Genomic DNA, 24,703 nt, shown 5'->3' on the forward strand with positions numbered 1-24,703 from the left:
ACTAGATCTGAAGTGGAAAAGGAGACATTACTACCAACCTTACAGAAATAAAAAGGATTATAAAGGAATATTACAAATAATTGTATGCCAATAAATAGAAACTTAGATGAAATGTACAAAAGCCCAGGCCCAGATGCCTTCACTGCTGAATTCTGTGAAACATTTAAAGAAAAATTAATACCAATTTTTCAGAAGCTTTTCCAAAAAATAGAAGAAAACACTTTCCAGTTCATTCTATTATTCTAGTAATACCTTGATGCCAAAACCAAAGACCTCACTCAAGAAAGCTACAGACCAATATTGCTTATGAATATGGATGCAAAAATTTTCACCAAAATACCGGCAAACTAAATACAGCAACATATAGAAAGAATTATATGTCATCACCAATTAGGAATTATTCCAGGATTGTGAGGTTAGTTTAACATCAGTAGAATAAAAAACAAAAACTACACGATACTCTCAGTAGACTTAGAAAAAGCACTTGACAAAATGCAACATCTTTTCATAATAAAAACATTCAACTAACTAGGAATATAAGAAAACTTTCTCAACCCGATGAAGAGCACCTATGAAAAACCCACAGCTAATATCATACTTACTGATTAAAGACTGGACACTTTCCACCTAAGATTGGGAACAAGACAAGGATGTTTGGTCTTGCCACTTTCTATTCAATATTGGAAGTTCTAGCCAGGGTAATTATTGAGGAAAAAGAAAAGGCATCCACATTGGAAAGGAAGAACTAAAACTATCTCTATTCTCAGATAACATGATCTTTTTAAAATATTTTACTATTTATTTTGAGAGAGAGAGAGTGCACATATGCTAGCAGGAGAGGGGACAGGGGGTACAGGGGAAAGAGAATCCCAAGCAGGCTCCATACTCTTAGGGTGGAGCCCAATGCAGGGCTCGATTTTACAATCCATGAGATCATGACCTGAGTCAAAGTCAAGAGTCCGTTGCTCAGCTGACAGCCACCCTGGTGCCTGTAGATAATATGATCTATATATGGAAAATCCTGAGACATCCACCAAAAAAGTATTAAAAGTAGTAAATTAGTTCAGCAAGGTTGCAGGATCTACAACCAATATACAAAAACCATTTGTATTTCTACATACTTATAATGAATAATCTGAATATGAAATTAAGAAAACCATTCTATTTACAGTAGCAGGAAGAACAACAAAATACTTGGGAAACTTTTAACAAAAGAGGTGCACAACTTGTACTCTGAAAACTACAAAACATTGTTAAAAGAAACTAAAGAACAAAATAAACGGAAAAACATCTCATATACATGGATTAACAGACTTTTTATTGTTAAGATGGCAATGAACCTACAGATTCAGCACATTTTTATCCAATTCCCAGCTGGCTTGTAGAAGCCGATTCTAAAATTCACATGGAATTACATGGGACCCAGAATAACCAAACAATCTTGAAAGAGTTGGAGGATTCATATCTCCTGACTTCAGAACTTTGCACAAAGTAGTAGTAATCAGGACAGTGCAGTACCAGCATGGGACAGACATATAGATCAATGGAACAGAATTGAGAGTTCATAAATAAACCCATATGTCTGTGGTCAACTGAGTTTTGACAACGGTACCAAGACCATTCAGTTTGTAAAGAATAGTCTTTTTAGCAAATGGTGCTGGGACAACTGGATAGCCCTGTGCAAAAGGATAAAGTTGGACACTTTCCTCACATTAAATTAAAAATAAATAATTTGGACTTCATCAAAATCAAAAACCTTTGTTCTCAAAAAGATATAATCAAGAAAGTGAAAAGATAACCCCATAATGGAGAAAATATTTGCAAGTCATTTATCTGATAAGGGACTTGAATGTAGAATATATAAGGAATTCTTACAACTTAATAACAAAAAACGAATAACCTAATTTAAAAAATGAACAAAGGAGGGGCACCTGGCTGGCTCATTCATTAGAGTATGTGACTATTGATCTTGGGGTCATGAGTTCAAGTCCCTCACTGGTGTAGAGCTTTTTTAAAAATTGGACAAAGGATCAGAATATTTCTTCAAAGAAGATATATAGATGGTCAATAAGTACATGAAAAGATGCTTGACATTGCTAGCCATCAGGGAAATGCAAATCAAAACCATAATGAGAAATCATTTTATACTCATTAGGATGGCTATAGTCAAAAAGTCAGGTAATAATAAATGTTGGCAAGGACAGTGAGAAATCAAAACCTACATATACTGCTTAAGGGAATGTAACATGATATGGCCACTTTGGAAGATAGTCTGGCAGTCCTTCAAATAGTTAAACATAGAGTTACCATATGTCCCAGTGATTCAACTTCTATGTATAAACCTAAGAGGAATGAAAGCATATGTTCACACAAAATGTTCATACATTGTACACAAATGTTTATAGAAACATTATTCATAATAACCAAAAGGTGGAAAGAACCCAGATTTCCATCAACCAATGAATGGATAAATGAAATATGGTATATAGGTATAATGGAATATTATTTGCCCATAAAAAGGAATGGAGTGCTGATATATGTTATAACATGGATAAGCCTTGAAAACAATTTACTAAGTGAAAGAAGCCAGTCACCAAAGGCCACATATTTATATGATTCCATTTATATAAAAAGTCCAGAATAGGTAAACCTACAGAGAAAGAAAGTAGATTAGTTGTTGCTTAGGGTTGGATGATGGGAGATGGGGATGGGAGAAAATAGCTGAAGGGAACATAGTTTCTTTTTGAGATGATGAAAATGTTCTAAAATTGATTGTGGTGCTGGTTGTGCATATCTGTAGACTAAATACTATTAAACTCAAAACCATTGAAGCATACACACTTTATTTTTTACAATAAGTTGTAAAAATGTTTTTAATGTTTATTTCTGAGAGAGAGACAGAGCATGATCAGGGGAGGGGCAGAGAGAGAGGGAGACACAGAATCTGAAGCAGGCTCCAGGCTCTGAGCTGTCAGCACACAGCCCAATGCAGGGCTTGAACTCACGAATGTGGGATCATGACCTGAGCCAAGGTTGGACGCTCAACTGACTGAGCCACCCAGGCGCCCCAAAACATATACACTTTAAATGGGTGAATTGTATAGTATGTGAGTTATATCTCAATAAAACTGTTTTAAAAAATAAGAAAAAGACACCTGAAATGTGGGTGTTTCATAAGTGGGTTCCCACTAGCTTCAGGATATAACCTTATTAATAGTAAAAGAGAGTGACCATGACAGAGCTTGAACACCAACCCTGGTGGTATTATAAGGCTGAGGTAGGAGGTGGGGGCGCACCACTTGGCATCCATTCATTGGTATATTCAGCAAACTTTGGCTGTTTGTATTCTCTGTATTTTTTGCTAGACCCTGAGGACAGCGAGGTTCACAAGACGCAAAGCAGTCTTCACTGATCTTGCAGTTTAGCCATACTCAAATTCATGTCCCTACTGCAAAGAGAATTTTGCCCACTAGGATATCAGCTACTAAGGGCACCTTTGTCTGTTTCACTCACACCTGTAGCCCCTGTACCCATGACGATGCCTGGTACCTAGAAGGTGCCTAATAATTACTTGTTGGATAAATGGGGACATAAAGCATGCCACAGCATCTGTTGCCAACCAGGGACAGAGATTGGGCAGCAAGGATGCAGAACTGGTAAGGCAGGGCCTTGACTTCTGCAGAAGCTCTATAGGACGTGACTCTAGCAGAAGCTGAAGAACCACTGGAAAGCAGGTGAATGAGAGCAGTGGTTTCCATCAGGAGTGGGCTTGGGAGCCGGGCTGCTTACAAGGTTCCTAGGTGATACATACTAAATTCCAGAAACTATTGGACTGGAAGATCTTTCACATTCTGCCTGCCCTTGAGCATCTTTGTTTCTGAGGTTCTAATCCTAAAGGTGGAGACAAAGCAACTAAAATGTGACCCTCCCTGACAAGAATCAATGTGATCCTGTGTTTGCTGTTAACACTGGGATTCCTAAGGCAGGCCTTCTAAGGAAACCTATGCTTGTAAAATATTGCACATATCACCAGCCAGACCTATTCTTACGAATCAAGCTGAACAGAATGCAGTGTTTGTATCTCCACAAACAGCCATGTGGGTGGAATTTCGCTTTTCTTCCAACTTAGTGGGAGGATTAGATTTTATTTTCTGATCGGCTCAGTATCCATTTATGAATCCTCGTTCTTGGCACCACTGACAGTATTAAACTTGTCCTAAGGAGAGAGGAGTGTGCTTTGGATGGAGCCTGGGGAAACGGTGCACATGGCTAAGGCAGCAGTCCTCACGCCGGCTGCCCACTGGAGCCCCCTGGGAAACTTTGAAAAAACACCACATCTGGCCCCTACTGCCCTAGACTCTGATTTAACTGTGCTGGGTGGAGCCTGGGAAATCTGTACGAGTCTGAGAAGCAGATTGAGAATCTCATGGTGAAGAGAACTAGCAACTGATAATAGCCCTGGGGTCAAACCCTGAAGCTACTGAGTAATTAGCCTGTGGAATTAGAGGTGAGGATTTCCCTTCAAAGTCAGAAGCATCCAGAGAGGAGTATCTGTCTTTATTCCCTGCTCCTTGCTCCCCACCCCAGCCTTTCTAAGTGCCCCATTTACCTTTGCCCACTGGTCTCTAATTAGCTTGTTTGGGGAATTGGCTTTGATTTAATAGAAAAACGTAGGGAAGCTCCTTGGCTGAGGCTGAGGCTTTCTCAGCCTTGTCCTGATACACAGTGCTGGCTGGGTCCCTTCTGAAAGCCTGCTGTGAGCTGATGCCCAGGAATTGGCTGACCACTCCGATATCTGACTTGTGGCTGGCACTGGCCTGGTTCAACCTTCTCTTTTGATCATACGCCCCCTCCAGGCCCCAGACTTTGCTCTCCCGCCTCACTCCTGATTCTCTGCCCACAGCCCTCGTACCTCTTTTCTGTTCTCTGGGGCCTTCTGTCAGCATGTTCCTTGCCCTCAGGTATTTGCTAGGCCCTCTTGGTGTGTATCCCTCGCGCCTTGTGGCTCAGTTTACTCGCACACTCTTACATGTTCGCATGCAGCCAGTGCCTGCTCTCTGACAGATCTGCAGCTGCCAAGGAGTTAATTTGCCTGAAATTCAGCCAAAGCTGACTCATGCCTCTTCTTTGACGTCTCCTGGAGCCAAATGAAAAGCATGAAATAGTCTATGAAACCCAGCACGTCAGATGAGATAATATACACAAAAGGGCTTCAACTGCAAAGCATGACACAAATATAAAACATTGATAACAATAAGCAGCAGTAATGCTGCATATGCCATTGCATATGTCCCAGATAAGGGACAGAGACTGATCGAGGACATACAGGTGAGTTTGGGAACTGAGAGGCCAGGACCAGGTAGGCATATGGGAAGGGAGCATTACAAAAGGTGGAGGTCAGAGGGCCTGACACAGCCAGAGGCCTACAAATGAGTAAGAGCTAAAGAATTTCCATCAGTAGGTCCTTTTGGCTCTACCATCAAAAATATATCCCGAATCTGGTCACTTGTCACCACCTCCACAGCCACCACCCTGGTCCAAGCTGCCATCAGCTTCTTCCCGGACCATTATAGTAGCTCCTACCTGGTCTTCCTGCTCCTAGCTTTGTTCCCTTACAGTGTATTCTCAACACAACTGCCTGAACGTTCCTGCCAAGAGTAAGATAACGTCGTATTGTGTCACTCTTCCACTCAAAAATGCCTTAATGTCTTCCTGTCTTTCTCAGGATAAAAGCTGAAGTCCCCTACCGTGGCTTACAAGGCTTTTCATGGTTTGGACCCCAGTTACCTCTCCGATCTCAGCCTCTACACCTACTCATCTGCTCTAGTCACCCTCGGCTTTTTGCCGTTTCTTGAACCTACCAAGGCCATTCCTGCCTTGTGGTCTTCGCCCCTGTTGTCCCCTCTACCTGGAGCTTCTTCCTTCCCACAGCCACATGTTCACTCTCTCACTTAATTCAGGGATGAGCTCGGGTGTCATCCCTGACTTCCAGGGTCAGCCTGCCTGGACTTGTCTATTTTAAGTAGTGTTTCTCAACCCCATCATGTACTATACTTTTCTCAGCTATATTTTATACAGAGCTGAAATAAGAAAGGTACAGTAAATATTTATTAATTTTTTGTCTGACTCTTCTACCAAAATGTAAGTTCCACCTGCATAGGAGTTTTATTTGTCTTGTTTCCTGCTGGCACGGTGTCTTGCATTGTTGAATGAAAGTTAAATAAGACAGAAGATTTGGGGCGCCTGGGTGGCTCAGTCGGTTAAGCGGCCGACTTCGGCCCGGGTCATGATCTCGCGGGTCCGTGAGTTCGAGCCCCGTGTCGGGCTCTGTGCTGACAGCTCAGAGCCTGGAGCCTGTTTCAGATTCTGTGTCTCCCTCTCTCTGACCCTCCCCCGTTCATGCTTTGTCTCTCTCTGTCTCAAAAATAAATAAGCGTTAAAAAAGAAAATTAAAAAAAAAAAAAAGACAGCAGATTTAAACTCCAGATATACAGCAAGATATTGATTAAAGGGGCAAAAAGTTGCCTTAGTCTTGGGCTCTCCCAAGGTTCTGTGGAGACAGGGACCTGTTCTTCAAGGTGACTGGCCTTAGGTTTGCAGGTGAAGATTATTGGTTCAAGGAGGGAGAGGACAAAAGACTCCTGCCCATTCTAGAGTTGGACTGTTCTGGGAATTTTAAGGGCAAGTTAAGGTCCCCAGCTGGGAGACTTCAGACATTCAGATATTTTTACTGAATTCTCTCTCCAGGAGCCCTTACTTCTCTGAGGTGCAAGTCTTTGAATCTTTGAGAGAAATTTCTCTTCATCATCTCCCCTCTCCCTTTAGGGACATCCTTGGCCAGCCCAACTGCTTTCACATCTGTGGCAAAATAAAATAGCATGGTATAAAGAGCATGGACACTAGGTGTTAACTGTGGTTCTGTGTTTCCTACTTGGTTGTGTGATCATAGGCAAGTTGTTTCAATTTCTCAGAGCCTTACCACTGGGTCTCTAAACGGGGGGATAATAATAGTATCTTTGCCACGGCTGTTGTAAGGATGAGATGTGATCATGCATTTTAAGCACACTTGGCACAATGTTGTGCTTGGCAAATGTTCAGGTATTATTGTCAGGGTCAGGAGTGCTAGAAGAAACAGTTCTCCTTGTTCTCAGAGTTCCCATCTACAGAACTTCTCAAACCTTAATGTACATGCATATCACTTGGGACAATCTTGTTGAAATGCAGATTCTAATCAGAAAGTTGGGAAGGAGCTTGAGGTTTTGCATTTCTCTTCAGCTCCCAGGTTGTGCCAATGCACAGACCAAACTCTGAATAACCAGGCCTACGTGAGAAAGGGCGGGGGGAGAAGATACTGGTAAATATGTTTCCATGAAGTTTTATAGCCTCTGAACTTAATCTTAAAGGTGGCCTGAAATTACTATATCTTAATCTAGAAGAGCTACATTATTCCCAACCTCTTTCCCCATTGGTGTCCACTAATCTGATTGCAGCCATTCCCATCCCTCCCTAACATTTAAATCCTGTAGCACTGCCTCCTATAAAGACACTCACCCCTCTAAGGAAGTTTTGCTCGAGCTGAGAAAAGAGAGAGAGACCAGTTTCTCTTTTACTGAAATCTGCTCCTGGGTTTCCCTGGCCCTAGGACATATGGCCAAGGCACTTGTTTTCATGGCTGCTTAATGGTTTGTAAAGCAATTGCTGGAGGAAACATTGCTACAGCAAGCCAGGCCAGAGGGACAGAGGGATTCACGGGCCAATGTTATCTTTGCCGAGCACCAGGGCTGCTCCAGCTTCTTTCCTCCCTCCACCCAACAGTGACAGATGGCTTCCACATGGTCTGACCTACTGTCTGGCCAGACCTGACCAGATAGTCATCCATCAACTGCCCTATTTGGCCCCCTCGAGGGCACCCTGTGGTTTGCGGGAGGCAGAAGTTGGAGGTTTCCTTTAGAGCTCATCACATCTCTTAGCTATTGTAGTAGAGTTTCAAGCATGGACAGTTCTTATTCCAGATGTTACTATCCCAGTGTCCATATGTTTCGAGGTGGGATCAGCAGATTTACATGGTAATGTTAAACTAATTAATCATAAACTGATGCTTTAACAGCATCAGGACCCAAAGTGGGTTTGGTAATAGCAACATGGGTTTGGTACTAGCAAAGATGTTAGCAATACATATGGTATTATTAAGCTGGAAAGAGGAGGTGAGGTTCAGCTTTTTCCATTGCTCTGGCACAATCTATTTTCTTACTGATATTGAACGCTACTCACGAAGCCTCTGAAAGCTGTATGGGAAAATCGCCAAGTTTTTTTCCTTATGGCTCTCTCTGAGTATGACAAAACAAAATCTTAAATTAATATAAGCTGCAGGGCCTGGGAAAAAGATAGCTATAAACAGGGGGTCATGCCGACTAGGAATTAGGAGGCTGGGATCTAGTCCCAGTTAGCCTTTCTTTTGGTGACTTTGAACCTATCACCTAATTGATTTAACAAATTTTTAAACACCTCCTAGGTGGATTCAAGAAATGTCTGGGTTTTATTATTATTTTTCCTAACTATAAAATGAGATTGTTACATGAACTTGGCTTCTAAAAAGCTATAATGAAGAGATTATTTTCTTTTTCTTATTAAAACAGTATTTGTGGGGCACCTGGGGCTCAGTCAGTTAAGCATCCGACTTCTGCTCAGGTCATGATCTCACGGTCCATGAGTTTGAGCACCGCATCAGGCTCTCTGCTGACAACTCAGAGCCTGGAGCCTGCCTTGGATTCTGTGTCTCCCTCCCTCTGCCCCTCACCCACTCACGCTCTTTCTCTCTGTCTCTCAAAAAAAAAAAATGAATAAACATTTTTTAAAAAAGCAGTATTTGCTCATTAAAACTTACCTATTTCACTGGTAGTACATTGTGCCTTACTTTGAAAAAAAAAAGGCTTTTTTTAAATTTTATTTTTTGAGAGAGAGAAAGAGACAGAGAGTGAGCAGGGGAGGGGCAGAGAGAGGGAGACACAGAATCTGAAGCAGGCTCCAGGCTCTGAGCTGTCAGCACAGAGCCCGATGCGGAGCTCGAACCCATGAACTGTGAGATCCTGACCTGAGCTGAGGTCAGACACTTAACCAACTGAGCCACCCAGGCCCCCCTCTCCCACCAAAAAAACCTTTATTAAAGTAGAAAGAGATGGAGGAATGTGAGTAATTACAGCTTTCATGGAATGTGCAACCTGACCAAATTCATGAAAGATACATTAAAATAATTCCTGAATCTAAAAAGTATTTAACACACCAAATCTGTTAAAATTAAAAATACTCCAAAACCTGAAGCATTATTTGTAGAGGAAACAAACCCAAACTAGAAACAACCTTTGTGTCTGAATAAAATGAATGAGTTTGATAAAAGTAAAAGATTGAATATAAATTCCCCTTTTAGCCCCAACACCCATAGATATCTGATGCTTTGATATATGAACATCAGTGTGAGAGGAAGAGCTGGGCGATAAGATACAGTATATTTTCTCTGCACAGTTTTAGAACATTTCCCCCCAAATACTAAAAATATGTATATACCAAAATTATTTTTTTAAACGTTTCTCTATACACAAAAGAATTGAGATGAGAAAAAGAGCCTAGAGGAAAGTTTCTACCACCACGCATATCTGTACAAAGTAAGCATTCAATAACTAATGACATTTGGGTGTGCTTCCCTGGTACATGTAATGTTCTTCTCAGCTGAGGCCGTGTGTGTGTGTGTGTGTGTGTGTGTGTGTGTGTGTGTGTGTGTGTGTGTTTCATATTTAGCATTTTGATTTAATATCCATTTTTCATTTGACCGAAGTGATTTTACTGAGTGCCTTGGCCCTTGACCAGGTGCTTGCCTGGCTTCCCTCCCTTGGTTTTTGGATTTGGAGAGTCAAGGTGTCCAGGGCTTGTCTGCACTGAGCACGAGCCCCTTTCAGGAGAACGGCCTCTCTGTGACAGTTGTGCCTTTCCTCCTGTGGTGGCCTTAATGGATCACATCTTCCATTTTCATAACGATAATTTAGAAGCTGTAGCCCCATTAACTGGAATGGAATTTGGAACCCTGTGCACAGAACGCATTCTTCCCAGAGATGAGACAGGTCTTCACTGACTCCCCTCTGCCTCTCTGGAGGTGAGCATGAGAAACATTGCCCCTGAGCGACAAGGTGGAGGGCCCCAGGCCAGGCCTGGGGAGGAGACTTCTGCCACCTTTTGCATTAGAGTCAGTGATAAGGCAAAGGATCTGTCCCCTTGTGTGAGGACAAGACATCCCCCCTTCTGGGTGCTCTGGGTATGCCAAAGTAGTGGAGATGCCTTAAGAAGAGTATCCCAAGAGACAAAGGCCTCTGTTTTTCCAGCTTAAGGTATGAAAGGACACCGTGTTGCAACGGCATGGGTCATAGAATAAGTCACTTGCTGATTCTAGATTCTCTGATCTCTCTGGGTCAAGGGAAGAGCTGTGGACAATTCAGGGCCCCAGGCCCTTAAATCCTAAGAAAATGGTATCTGCCAGCAGAGGAGGTGTGCTGTGCAGGGCAGTGGCCTGACAACCAACTAGAGCAGCTTCCCCGGCTGCAGGGCTGTACACATGTGGCAGGCTTCTGTGGAAAGGGACTCCCGCCCAGGAATAGTAGGGGACGTTGCGGCATGTTTTCTGGGAAATACAATGGGAATTTGGATTGTTGAAATATTTAAGTCTTGTTGGAATCATTAATTTTTCTTTTTTAAAAGTATTTATTTTTGAGAGGGAGAGAGGGAGAGCAGGGGAAGGGAGAGAGAGAACCTTAAGCAGGCTCCACACTCAGTGCAGAGCGTGACACGGGGCTCAGTCTCACAACTGTGAGATCATGACCTGAGTCAAAAGCAAGAGGAGGATGCTTAACGAACAGAGCCACCCAGGAACCCCTTGATAGGTTTCTCTTTTTGTTATGCTTTTTACTGATACTTTGATTTGGTCTGTACTTGATTTGGTGAATTAATGCCAGTCTCCTGGAACTGGATGAGAGAAAAGATAGGTCATTCATCGAGTTAACAGTTATATGTCAGACAACTAACTAAATACTTTATGTTACCTCATGTAACCCACAGGAGAGAGTTTCTGATTCAGAGTGGGGACCTATGACAAAGGTGTATAATGTACCCCTACTTTTAAGAGTGAAGTCAATGGGATTCACATAATACACACATTTGCCAGTGATCTGCTCCTACCATTAGCCCCTGACACAGAGTTTAGCATTACCAAAATGATAGCTTTTATCAATTGATTATTTCTAGAAGAACCAGTATCTCTTTCAGAGTGTACTACATAAATAACTTCATTTAGAGAGAAAATTTAGCTGGATTTTTTAATGGAAAGTTGTGATTATCTTGCAAGCTAACTTTGCATGCTTTTGTAGCCAGCCAGAGCAACCGGAAACCAGGTTCAAAGTGAGAACCTTTTGGCAAGGCTGAAAACTTTCATCAAGATTCTGCCAAGTAATTATTTCAGGAGAGTGACTGCTTGCTTCACTGGTTTCAGTTAATCACCGCAAGATAGGGCCTTGGGAGAAGGGCTGTCCATCCTATGATCTCCAGTTAATGACTGCAAGAATGAAACAGGAAAACAGAGTTTAGGCAACAAAAGTGGAGGCAGTGTGTAAGTATAGAGGGTTTTTGAGTTAGCAAGATTTTGCTGGAATTTAATTATATTTTCCATTGTGACCAAAGTGATGGAGGGAGAGGCCTTGTCAGGGGGACAGGTAGGATGAGGTGGGTAATAAAACAGACTGTGCTGCAGGTGCATTGCATTTTACAGAACAGATTCTGTTTACATCTTGGGCTATGCAGTACTTTGAATATGATGATAATAATAGCACTGCATATATATAAGGGATTTAAATTAATAAAGCTGTTTTGAGGTAAGGGTTTAAGAAAATACTCATTAAGCCAGAATTGTTGGTCATATTACTGACTTCTGGCCAGGGAAGCTGGTTAGTCTAGGCAGCTCAGCTCAGGGGAAGGGGCAGGAGAGGAGAGGAGGAGGGAAGCATCTGGTCGTTGGTCACCTGGAGGCTGAAGAACTCAAGAGGCCCAGCTCCAGCCGTGGCCCTCTCGTGACAGGCCAGAGAGCAGAACTAGGATGAAAGGCTGAGACACGTGGACAGCCAAGGCTGGGCTATGTCCCCTCCAGGGTAGGCAGCAATATTCTTGCTGTCTCACTCCATGCAAGCTTCTCCTTGCTGACCCTTGAGCTTACAGAGCAGTCTTTTAAAAGCGTAAATGAGATCACATCTCTTATTTAAAACATTCCTGTTGCACATGGACACTTGAAAGCTTTGAGTTACTCCTGTTTCCTCATGTTGTGCCTTACCTCCTGCAGAGAAGAGGGTTTGGGGAGGGGAATAGATTTAGTCGGTATTCCCCTAAGCACTGAAGATAAGACAGGAGAAAACTGTGACCTCTTAAGTTCTCTCTACATTCCATCTGGAACTGACACTGCATACTCAGACGTAGAATGTCTGAGATTATTCAGTTCAGCCCCCTCATTTTAAGGATAGAGAAACTAAGGCACAGAAGAGACAAGTGACCTCTTAGGTGAGTGTTAGAGCTGGACCAGAACTCATGTCTCCTGACTCCTGGGCCAGTGACTTGGATGGAAGGGCATTTTAGGCTGGCAAAGAAGAACGGCAGTGCCAGACTGCAGGGAGTGGAGGAGACACCTGGTAGGGAATGGAAAGGCTATAAAGAATGAAAATATCTCTTCTTGTTGGCCATATCCCCAGGACAAGCGTGACCCCCAAATGCTCCTTAACAGAGGCATAAACAGTGACACAGGAGAACCGCATGGCTAGATGGCCCAAAGGCCATGACATGTCATTTTTGCATAATGACTAAGCACCCCTGTTTATTCAGACTCTTAACCCAGCTCTTTGACCTTGCTCTTTCCTTTTAAGTCATGGGAGACCTTCTCTACCATTCTTATCTTTTCCTTTGATTTCTGGCTGCTGTTTAGAATCTAGGTGCCCATTTGTCTCAGGTTCTAGCTGAAGGAAAACAGAGGTGACGGTGATGAACCTGGGCAATGTGACTCGCCCCGCGGTGTTTTGCTGTTTTGAAAGGGGACTGTAGAGAAGAAGAATGCGCAAATTCATGAGTCAACATTATATTTATCCCTCTATTGTGAGGAATACTCCCTCTCCTCCTTTTGTGAAGCATAATCACTTGTTAGTTTTAGTAAGACATTTCTCTGCCCACTGGTAAGGAAACAAAAAAGGCATTTACTGTGCTAGTCTCTAGAATGTGAAATGTAAGCTGTGGTCTTTTGTTTGTTTGTTTGTTTTTAGCTTTCATTTATAATCACAGGCTTCAGGGTTGAAGGGGGCCTTGGAGGACTGCCAGCCTCACCACCCCCTCTGTGCAGGAAGCCCCTTCCCAACATCTCTGCCAGTGGTTCTGATCCCTTTCCTCTGCACCCCCACAGCGAGTTGCCTCCGCCTCCGTAGAAACACTTCATTTTGCTCTAAATTGCACTTATTTGAGGACTTTTCTTAAGTCTCAGCTGTGAGCCCCTGAGGGCAGGAATCCTGTCTCGTTTCTCTTTGATCTCCCACAGTCCCCAACACAGAGCCTGGCCAACTCTCCATAAATATTTGAATGAGTGACAAAGTGTTAACAGCCTCCAGAGGCAACCACGGTTAGACATCTGTAAGAGCTAGAAAGTTCTTCCTAAAAGTGAGTAGAACTATGCCTCCCTATGTTCCCTGTGGGGAGAGAATGTAAACAGGCAGTGATGACGGAGGGCCAGGCATCCATAAGATGCACATGAAGGACGCTGGAAAGAGGCTAGTGCCTGCTCTTATTGTTTTTCCTGCTTCCCATCTGGCCAAAGCTCATGAGGTCTTTAAAACCCAATAATCCTAGATAAATCCAGATAAGTGTGGGGTGGGAGAGAGGGTCTTCAGGATTTGAATCCAGTTTGGAAGGACAGCTCTATCAGATGCTGTCAATGTCCCTCCTGTATCCTTTCAGCCAGCCCTGAAGGATAAATGCAGAGGGCTCCCATATACCCTGATAACTTCCTGAGTTTCTCTGCCCATGGTCACTTTCTGACCTGGGAAGTGTGCTTGACCTGTGTGTAGGGCAGGCTGGAATTGCCAGGGAGTGACTCCAGGAGGGACCCTCCACCATGAGCAATGGCACTTTAATGCATGAATACCCCAGATTCCTCACCTCCCAGTGAGACAGCCCAGATTCAAGGCAGTCTCTTAAAAGGCTTCAGGAGGGATGACCTCCAATTGCTCATAGCACTAACCCACTCCTAAACACATGCTTTGTTCATTTTCGTTGTTTCTTTGACTTCCCCAGTCCCTCACCTTGCTTTTTGGAATCATGTCCAAATAAAGCATGCGACCCAAATACTTGTTGCAAGATCTGCTTTGGGGGCAACCCAAATTGAGACCGTGACACAAGCAGGAAATTTGAGGGAATCCAAATGTTATTCCCTTAGAAGACAGAACTATTAAAATCAGTGCATGCCTTTTTTTCTCTTTCTCTTTTCTTTCCAAGTACAGAGTTGGTTTTTCTGTTAGTTCTATAAATAGAGTTTAATTTTAGGTAGAATCTGTGTCCTAACTCAGAAAACAAGGCTGAGAATGACTCCTAAATCTTTGAAGGATAGTTATTTCAAATAACAAGAGTCAGTAATATTCTAGCTCTATTAAGGAAATGCACTGCATCAGAAAGGTCTTAGGCCAGACTAAAGAAAGAGATTACACATGGGGGTCATTAGACATCAGGATGGATTTGTGTTTGAGCATTTCACTTAACCTTTTAAACTTCCACAGGGACCTTTTAAATGAAGAGAGACCTTATCAACCTGGCTCAGGTTTGGGATGGAGTGCTTGAGGTCAGGGACAGCTAAGATGAATAGGGACCATGAGGGAAGGGGGAAAGGAAAACCAGAAACCTTCATTTTAGCAAATACTAATGAACTACTCCTGCACTAATAATAGAACCAGGAGAAAGTGCCATTGCTGAAGAATATTTATTGTCATTTGAGAAGATTTGTAACAAAGAACGAAGGTGCACAAGCAACTTGCTGCCATGGTCCTTCTTCAGGAAGACATTGTGTGATTCAGAAAGGCTCCTTGTGGATGCCACAATATTACTTGGTTGTTTTGACACCTCAAACAATTAATAGGAGGTAGCAGCTAAAAATATTCATGCTTGCTACTGGCTTATGTTTGTGCGGTTTTTCTTTTGCCTTGTTCCTGGAGGGTTTTCTGTTGGCCTAGTAGGAAATAACACACATGCCGTGAATTTTTAATTGGAAATCAAAGATGGGAATGACTGTAAACAAAACACATGATGAAAGAAGTCAGCGGGTCCAGAAGAGGCCTACAGATGCTTTTCGGGGATAACCCACAGATGCTTTTTGAGGGTTAAGTAGGGAAATAACCCTAAGTCTAAAGGATAAGAAAGAATCCCACATATCTTATTTTTAGCATGGAAGAATATTGTTGCTTCAAATGGTCTTTTTATTTAAATCTTGACTGATGGCTAGTGTCCCAGCTCTTTTGGTAGGGAGAGGGGCAGAGGTTTAGCAAAGTCTTTGCTTGGTGATAGGAAGAAGCGTAGTTATCACAAGACTTGTGTTCTTTGCTCCTTTTGATGAACACCACTGCCCTGTTGTAGGTGGCAACAATGCCCTGGATATAACTCTCTTCTGAGCAAGAGAGGTGTCTTTTGCCCTAGTCTGAGCCTCTACTTCCAGAGAGTCACTCTTGGAAGCACCATGCTATGCTGTTCCTGTGGCATGACTTCATTAGATGATTGTGGGGATGACTAAGACTGTCTGAAAAGTGATTCCATTCATGTGCATTAATAGTTGGCACAAAAACCATGTTGGTCCCCAGAATGAAACATCTTGGTTACTGTACCGGCTATCAGTTGAAATTTTATGTTGTAGACAGACTTCTCTTGGGCCAAAAATGGATACACTCATGTGGCCTGTACTAGCCTCTCTCAAACTTTTTGTTTTGAGTAGGCTCCTTCCCCAAAAACCCCACCCCAAAAGTGCTCAGTGGATGCTTTTCCAGCTTGCCCCACTAAATACTCTGTCTCCTCTACTTCCCAGAATGCTTATGTCAATATCAACCGCATCATGTCCGTGGCTTCCCGCCTCTCTGAGGCCGGCCATTATGCCTCACAGCAAATCAAGCAGATTTCCACACAGCTGGACCAGGAGTGGAAGAGCTTCGCTGCTGCTCTGGATGAACGCAGCACCATCCTTGCCATGTCTGCGGTATTCCACCAGAAGGCTGAGCAGGTGAGGCCAAGGGGGCTGCTGTAGGTCAGAAAGATGGGAGTATATGTACTGTCTCTCTCTTTGAAACACTCAATGCCCTGCTGAGTAATTGCAATAGTAACCCATGTTCTACTGCTTTCATGGCCCCTGCGCATATAAGGAAATATCGGTAACTCTGGATGGTTTTGCTTAACATCCAAACAAGGAACATAGAGCCTGTTTACATTCGGCTTGGTAGTTTATTATTACTGGTGTGTGTGTGTGTGTGTGTTGACTACATTCTCAGAACACAGATGAAATGGGGGAAACTAAATACTGATCACTGAGTGCTGAAATCAGGGGGATACTAATCTTACGTGAAGCACTGGCTATGGATAATAATAATGTGGTAATTACACAATGACTAGATATAATAATTCTTTGTTGCTACTTATTTACTGGCTTTGGTCAGTGACATTACCAAGCCATTTTACAGAGAGGAACACTGCAGCTCGGAGAGACTGAGTGACCTGCCTAAGACCCAGTGGTGTGTTGGAGCTGGCTCTAAGCAGCCTATGAAGAGCCAAAGGTCAAATTTTCAGCAAATTCATGAGCTGGTTATTAAACATAACCATTAGTTAAAACTAAATTATATACATTTACAGTAAATATACTAAAAACAAAGGTAATAGGTACTCAAAACTCATCACTCCTAGTTATTTTACTACATTTTATTATTACCTGTGCTCCTTAAATTATATCTATTTGTCTTTGTGGTGAAAATACTATACGGTTGTGTGCTCCTGATAAGTTCTTCCCAACTCCACATTCTGTGATGTCACATTGGTAGCTTGAAATAGACCAAGGTAGACGTTTTAAACCACGGGAATCATCAAATGCTACAACCAGGGCTTGATTTATTGTTTTGTTGATTGCCTGGAGTCTTAAGAAAATGAAGGAAAAATATTTAAAGATGCAGACTAAACTTGATTAAAGGTGTGTCCTGACTATAGCTGTTACATTGTGAATAGTAGCACACCAGGTTGAAGAAATACTCTTCTGATATTCAAAAACTATTACTACATTTAGCACAGAAGTCACTCACATCACTGATGAAGGAATAATGCTCTGACATAAGTCTTGAGGTATTTTTCACTTTTGTCTTTCACCTTAATATTAGCAAAAATATTAGCTAACTTTCATATAAGTTTCTTGTTTGCAAACAAAAACATCCTGTGAGAATTGGTCGGCTATATGGAATTTACAGTAAGGAACATTATATATATATGTTGTCATTCTTTGTAAATTATGTGCTACACATTCTTTATATCAGTAAAGTTTACAATACTTGTGTGTGTGTACACACACACATGCTGTTTATTAAACATTTACCAACATACCACTGAGAAAATCACACAATCTGTGAACAGCTGGGATTTCAACCGAGATGTGTCTAACATTAAAGCTTGTGGTTTTAACCTCTAAATTCCTTTCTTTGTATGACATTTGGGTAGCTTGCAGATTGTGGGGAGTCCTAGATGAGGTCATACCTTAAATATCTCCCTCTGTTACCCACCTAGCATGGAAGGCAGCATGGGATAATTGCAAGAGTGTAGGCTTCAAGGCCAGGCACATGTAGGTTCTAATAGTTAGCTCTTAGGCTAGTCACCTCACCAATCGGAGCCTGTTTCCTCATCTCTAATGCAAGGATAATCATAAACTTCACAGCACTATTATAAGAATTAGAGATGGAACATGTAATGTGCCTCATGTCCTTTTTAAATGCTAGACATCACAACTGTATTTGTTTAACATACTATGCTGGTATCTTTGTATTTCCTTCATTTGTGTCTGTTTCCACCTGAGACCTTCCCAAAGACTGAAATACTTGTATCATAAGTCAAGGACAGCCCGACACATTGAAAGGGATCTAGACCTTTTATTAAAGGATGATGGTGGTAGTGACTGATAATGACTCGTTAGTTCATTCCCAGGACCAGGAGAATATTCATGTCAAATCTCCTGTTCTCTCCTCAACCCTACCACTTGCACATTTTGTTCAAGGTGTGTCCAGATTGGCAAGGGAGATTCCATGCCTCCCTTTCTGTCTCTCTGCCTTTCTCTCCTTGAGGTGACCATTTTGTGGGGTCTGCTCTAGGGCTCTTGTTAAAGTATTACAGGGAAATCCCAAGGGCCTTGAAGAGGTGCCGCCCCCCGTGGCTGACACACAAATGTCAGGTTGCTTTCAGGGTCCTCTGTGAAATGGTTATTGGTGGAGTAAAGAAGCTTCTGAGATGTTAGCAAGTGTGTGCAGTCTGATACTTGATGGCACCCTGCACACTTCTGGAATTGTTAAGAGATGGCCTAATGCGATAAAAACATTCAGAATGAAAAGTCAACCACAGTAGCCACAGGCCGGCGGCTGACACACACCCAGGCAGGCTGACACACACCCAGACTACCCAGACTAGAACTCACGCAGCTGCAGAAAGTACAGTGCCAGAACTGAGAGTGACTTCTAGTTGATGTTTCCTGACTTGGATTGCTTTGGATCAGAAGCAATTTTATTTGTATCTATTTTTTAATGCAATTTCCTCAGGTATTACCAGTCCTTCAGGGAAACTCATAAACCATGCTTCTTTTTAGCTAGGAGAAAAAAACAAAAAACAAACATGCTCCAAACAGCAGATTCAAGGCTATTTTTTCAAAGCTATTATGCATTTATTTAGGCAGCTCTTTATTGTCCTCATATGGGCTGTTCTAGGCAATGAGATAAAAAGGTATTTAGGCAATTAATTTAAATGGAGCTGTGCATCCAGGCGAGAGGAATCACAGACAGAACCATTCCAGACTATTGGGTGAAGAATTATTTGCATTTTAGAGGTGTATTTTTCCACCCAATAAATCTGAGTGATTTCAGTTAGCTCACCTTTTGTGCATGGAGACCCATAGTCTTCCACAGTTGTTAATTTTAATTTTTAAATAATTTTATGTCTGTTGAGATCTATATCTATATATCACATCCCAGGAGCCAGTGCCATTATAGGCCCAGTGCAATTTGTCCCCCTAAGCTGCCCTTCCTCTCTCCTATCTCTGAGGATACTGACCCAACAGTGGAGATCTTGTTGAGCATTAATCTTCACCCCCTGTGGGAATGGCCTTTGCAAGTTCCCTGGAGTGCCCGATGGTCTTGTGTGAGGTGTTTTTTGTGCCTCTGCACAACTCGTTACACGTGTGTGGAAATCTCCTGTGCCATTATATGCATCCTCTCACATGCGCCTGTGAGTGTGCCTAGGACAAGAAGCTCTAAGGTGTATTGTAATGTAGTGAGCTCTTCCCACACCTGTATTTTGTAGCCAATGTGTGCATATAGCCTGTTGAACACGTAGACGGCTCCCCCCGTCAGTGGTTTCATAACAATCATCTTTGCTTGTGGAAACTGCACTTCCTGAACAGGTACTGGGTCTTCTGTACAGGTGGAAACTGCACTTTCTGAACAGGTACAGGTACTTCTTTTGTCGGGTTGGTGTTTGTAGAATTAGAAAACTCCATTCTCTGCAGTGGTCTCTGAGGCTCCCAGAGGTGCCAGATGTTTCTTCCAAAGGCATCTGACCACCTCTACAAAGATCTGCCCATTGCCCACCCCCAGTGCTCCCGTACCGACCCAGCTGCTGTCTCCTTCCAGTTCCTGTCGGGAGTGGACGCCTGGTGCAAGATGTGCAGTGAGGGTGGCCTGCCATCCGAGATGCAGGACCTGGAGCTGGCAATCCACCATCATCAGTCCTTGTATGAGCAGGTGACCCAGGCCTACACGGAGGTGAGAACCAAGCCGGACACCCAGGGCTCCTGGGTGTGTATGTATGTGGGTGAGTGGCCAGAGCACTGGCCTGCATGCTGTGAAATAGCCTGGGTGGACTAAGAAGGAGAGAAAGATCATTTTTCTCCCTTTGGAGACATCTTTAAGATCCTTGATCTATGAATGATCTCCATTCATGGATCTCTGGCCAGGAAGCAAAAGAAGTGTGGCCATCAGCAGGCACCACCTTGTTGCACATGTGCTCATGTGCGCACATATGCCCACACACACACACACACACACACACACACACACCCTTCACCCTGTGTGTGAAGATCGGGCTCTCTCCCCTGGAAGAGGAGTATAACAAAGCAAGGCTGTGTTCGTCCGTTTGCTTTCTGCCTGGTGAATGGGTGTGTACACACCAGCCCTGCCACCCCTTTTATGAAGCAGCCCATCAACAAATACCAATTTTCTCACTAGAAAGTCTGGAGGAAAACTCACCATGGGGTGGAGATAAGTGTTTGCAGGAGTAAGAAGCTGTCATGGAAGTTAAGGACAAATTAAAAGACTCTTTCACTGAAAAACCAAAGGGCAGGCACATGGTACAAGTTGAGAAGTGGGGGAAGTTTCTTGCCTTTGCTTTCCAAGGGAAAGGAAAGGGGCATACAGGCGTTATCTGTGTGGAGGTACACAAGTAAGTGAGTTAACTAAAGGGCGTGAATTCTGAGAGAGAGGCTGGAGGGCATAAGAGATGGACTAATTAAGGAAGCTGCATGAGGAGGGGAAAGTGAATTCACATCTGGCCATGGGGCAGGGACATTTGGAACAGTGTTGCTCCAAGCCAGTTCTGGGACCCTCTCTCTCAGACTCCCCTGCAGTACTTGTTAAAGGTGCATCTTCCCGGGTTCCACCCCTGACTGAATCAGGATGTCGAAAACTGGGGCCTGGAATCTACTTTTTAATAAATATTATGCCAGGTGAGTTTGATGCGTGCTGAAATCAAAGAACCAATGGCTTCCTGGTAAGAGTCAAGGTTTTTGCCACAGTCAAAGCTGAGTTTGACTCTTGGCTCCCCTGCTTATAGGGGAGTGACTTGAGGCACGTTACTTAACTACTCTAAACCTCAGTTTCTTCTGTGAAGTGAAGGTGATAACACTTGCCTGTAGTTTGAAGAGTTACAAAGATAGTGCATGTAATGCACTTGGCCCAGTGCCTGACAGTAATAAGTGCTAAAAAAAATGGTAACAGGTTTTGTTATTATAGGAGGCAGAGAGGAGGGCTTTTGAGCCAAATCTGATCTCATCAGCTCTGATCCAAATGGCCCAAGGCTTCTCTTTTAACAGAACTGTGCCCCCATCCACGGGTCAAGAATATCTAAATTTACTCCTTGTAAGATACAAAAATAGAGCGTACCAATGAGATTAATATACTTAACATGTTTCACACTTGTGGGTGTGTGTATTATTATATAGAGAGACACAATATTTCTCCCAAATTTTTGTCAGGCCCTAGCATTGTTGGACATAGACATTCCCTCCAAACCCACCTCAGAGCTCAGTGGGCCGTCCCTGCCTCCTGCAGATGTGGACGGAGGCAGAGGACTGGAGCTCTGTTGACTTGGATGTTAGGACTTGGCCCTCCAACTCTAACCACCCTGCCCTTGACATAGCACAGTGCCAAAGACAGCATCTGCTCAGAGTTCCCTGAAGAGAGCTCTCCTGGGTTTGGCCACAGGATATTTGTCTTATTCACATCTCTGGAGAGTGTTACCCCTGGCAATGCATTGGAGGCAGGAATAGTGGGATGGGGTAGGTAGAGGTAGTCACCTAGATTGGCTGTATTCCTCCAGCCAGGCTTCCTCTCCTGTCTCAGCCACAGATTCTCCACCCAGTATTCCTCTGAACCACCAACCCCCTGGCCCCACACTGTTTCTGTTGCCCCATGAACAGGGTGAGTAACAGCTGCCTTTGTGTTCCTGAACCCTAATAAGCTATTTTTAGGACACAAAGGTGGGATAAGGGGAGGCCTGGGCCCAGCAACAGCACCTCATTCACCATCATAAGGCTGGAGGTGGGAACATGCTTCCTTCCCCACCTTGATGGAAGAAAAAGAAGAGCATTCAACTCCAAACCAACTTTGATTTAATCTTTAACCAAATTAATTTAGGGCCTTAAAATCCCTGAATTCCCTAGTTACCACTGTTTTAAATTGAGAAGATACATGCTCTACTGGGTCCTCTGCCAGCTTTGGAGAGCCACAGGTGTCAATCAGATGATGCCACTTTCCAGAAATACTGGTGCCTGCAATTGTACCAAGATTCCAATAGGAATGACAGGGAGTGTCACCCCCGCTGGTCTCAGTGCTGAGGGCGAATGTTGGGGAACATAAGAACATAGATATTGTGTCTACAAGCTAAAGGTCCCTCCCTGGGGTGCCTGGGTGGCTCAGTCGGTTAAGCATCCAACTTCATTTCCGGTCATGATCTCATGTTCTATGGGTTTGAACCCCGCATTGGGCTCTGTGCTGACAGTTCAGAGCCTGGAGCCTGCTTCAGATTCTATGTCTTTCTCTCTGCCTTTCCCCCCTCGCACTCTGTCTCTCTCTCTCTTAAAAGTAATTAAACATTAAAAATTAAAAAATAAATAAGTAAAGGTCCCTCCCTTACTCTACATGTTTTGGAAAGATGGGGGTGTTACCATGCTCAGGAGGGAAAAAAAAAGGAAGTTGTACAGAAAGAGAGCAAAAGAAGGATAAATATTTAAAAAAGAAAGAAAATGAAGAGGAAGTAAGGAAGACGAGAGAGAGAAATGATGATGGTGGTGGAAATAGAATTAGGAACCAGTAGTACCTGCTGGCCCCCATTCTAAGCACTTCGCACATGTTAACTCACTCGATCCTCACCACTACTGTGGGAGGTTGCCCCGTTACTGTCCCTGTTTTACAGACAAGGAAACTGAGGCCCAAAGAGGTTAAGTAACTTGCCTCTGGTCACACATCTAGAAGTTTAGAGCTAGGTAGAAGCAGTGAAGAAAAAAGAGGGGGAGAGGTTTATGGTGTCAATTTATATTCAGCTTCATTTCTGAAATGAAACTCTGCTGCTCGACATAGTCAAAGAGTCAGTCGAAATATCTATCAGGCTTATGATGGACCAGGCACTGTTCTAAGTGCTGGAGAGAGATGAATGAGGCAGAATCCCTGCCCTTGTGAAGCTAAAACTCAAGGCTGAGAGAGACACTGATTGAGTACCTCTCCTCCCTCAGGATTCAGGATACTGTGCTGTCCCCCAGACCACAGGCTGAGCACCAGGACAGCTCTGGCTGGCACATTCCTATGGTGTCATGGGGTCTGGGTAGGGCTGGGATTCTCAGTCCTAACCAGGGATCCCAGGGGCAGACTCTCCTCGCCTCTCTGTCCATGCCTGCTCCTTGGCTCCCTTGGTCTAACCTTTCCTTCTTGCAGGTCAGCCAAGATGGCAAAGCACTGCTGGATGTGCTGCAGCGTCCCCTGAGTCCTGGGAACTCTGAGTCCCTCACGGCCACTGCCAACTACTCCAAGGCGGTGCACCAGGTGCTGGACGTGGTGCACGAGGTGCTGCACCACCAGCGGCGGCTCGAGAGCATCTGGCAGCACCGCAAGGTGCGGCTCCACCAGCGGCTGCAGCTCTGTGTATTCCAGCAAGATGTGCAACAGGTAACAAACAGGCCACTTCCAGCATGAGGCATCCACCTCAGGCAGGCAGGTGGCCCAAGTCCCTGACCCAGGTGACCAGGCCTGGGGACACCTGATTTACGGAGGGAAGAGGGCAAATCAGCCCCAGCTGCCCCCACCCCTTTCACCATATGGACTTACTAGTTGCATGCTTCTTGCCTAAACAACTTTGCAGATGGGCCTTCTCACTCTTTGGTGTGGGGCAGGAGACTCCGTCACAGCGTGGTTCCTTGTGTGTAGATGGCAGAGAACTTGACCCTCACTCAGGAGCTTTCTAGATGGCTCCAGGGCCTGGAGGTTATTTGAGCACTGTCAGGGTTGGACCACACACAGTGAGCTCACTTCTCAATCAGGGACAGAGGTGGTCTGCTGAAGTTGGGGTGTGATGGTGGTATTCTTTGGCAAACCAGATTTAAAACATGGGCTATTCATGATAAGGGGTTATTTATGGCTTATTCTGCCTTTTTGCATTATTATACCAGTCATAGCTTTTTCTTTCACCACAAACAATAAATAGTTATGTTTTGATGATGAAAGAACAGTCTTGCCACAAATGCCCTTTTGAATGAAATGACCCATTTGTTTCCTCTCATGCTTTCTCTGTCTGTCTCCTTGGGGACCCCAGGGGGCTTTGCTCTAGTGTGGATATTCTGGGGGATGGAGAGCTGGTTGGGAGCTTGAGACTGAAGCTGGGGCTTCACATCTCCCTGCTGTGAGAGGCAAAGGTGGGGGCACTCATGCTCTCAGTGTCTGTGGCCAGCACATAACTTCAAGCTTATACATATAAAATAACATTTCACACTCCTTCTATACTCTCTGTGGTACTGGCCAGTTGTAATCTAAAAGTGTATCAAAATTTACATGAAACACTGAGAGCCAATTGGACATGTCTTTGGAGTATTGAACCCCTTCTCAGCTGC

At 43.7% G+C, this 24,703-nt stretch overlaps 1 protein-coding gene across 20 annotated transcripts in view; it reads left to right on the forward strand.

The window, feature by feature from the left end:
• KALRN (kalirin RhoGEF kinase) overlaps window positions 1-24,703 on the forward strand; it is a 673,147-nt gene that overhangs the window by 268,129 nt on the left and 380,315 nt on the right. For all 20 annotated transcript variants that reach the window (XM_040484739.1, XM_040484740.1, XM_040484741.1 and 17 more), the window contains exons 7-9: window positions 16,127-16,318; window positions 19,962-20,093; window positions 23,535-23,765. In XM_040484739.1, coding sequence (XP_040340673.1) covers window positions 16,127-16,318; window positions 19,962-20,093; window positions 23,535-23,765 — 555 coding nt within the window. The remainder of the gene's footprint in view (window positions 1-16,126; window positions 16,319-19,961; window positions 20,094-23,534; window positions 23,766-24,703) is intronic.

This window comes from Herpailurus yagouaroundi, unplaced genomic scaffold (genome assembly GCF_014898765.1).
Source record: "Herpailurus yagouaroundi ecotype Mexico unplaced genomic scaffold, PumYag 162, whole genome shotgun sequence".
In the NCBI taxonomy this organism is placed as follows: Eukaryota; Metazoa; Chordata; class Mammalia; order Carnivora; family Felidae; genus Herpailurus; species Herpailurus yagouaroundi.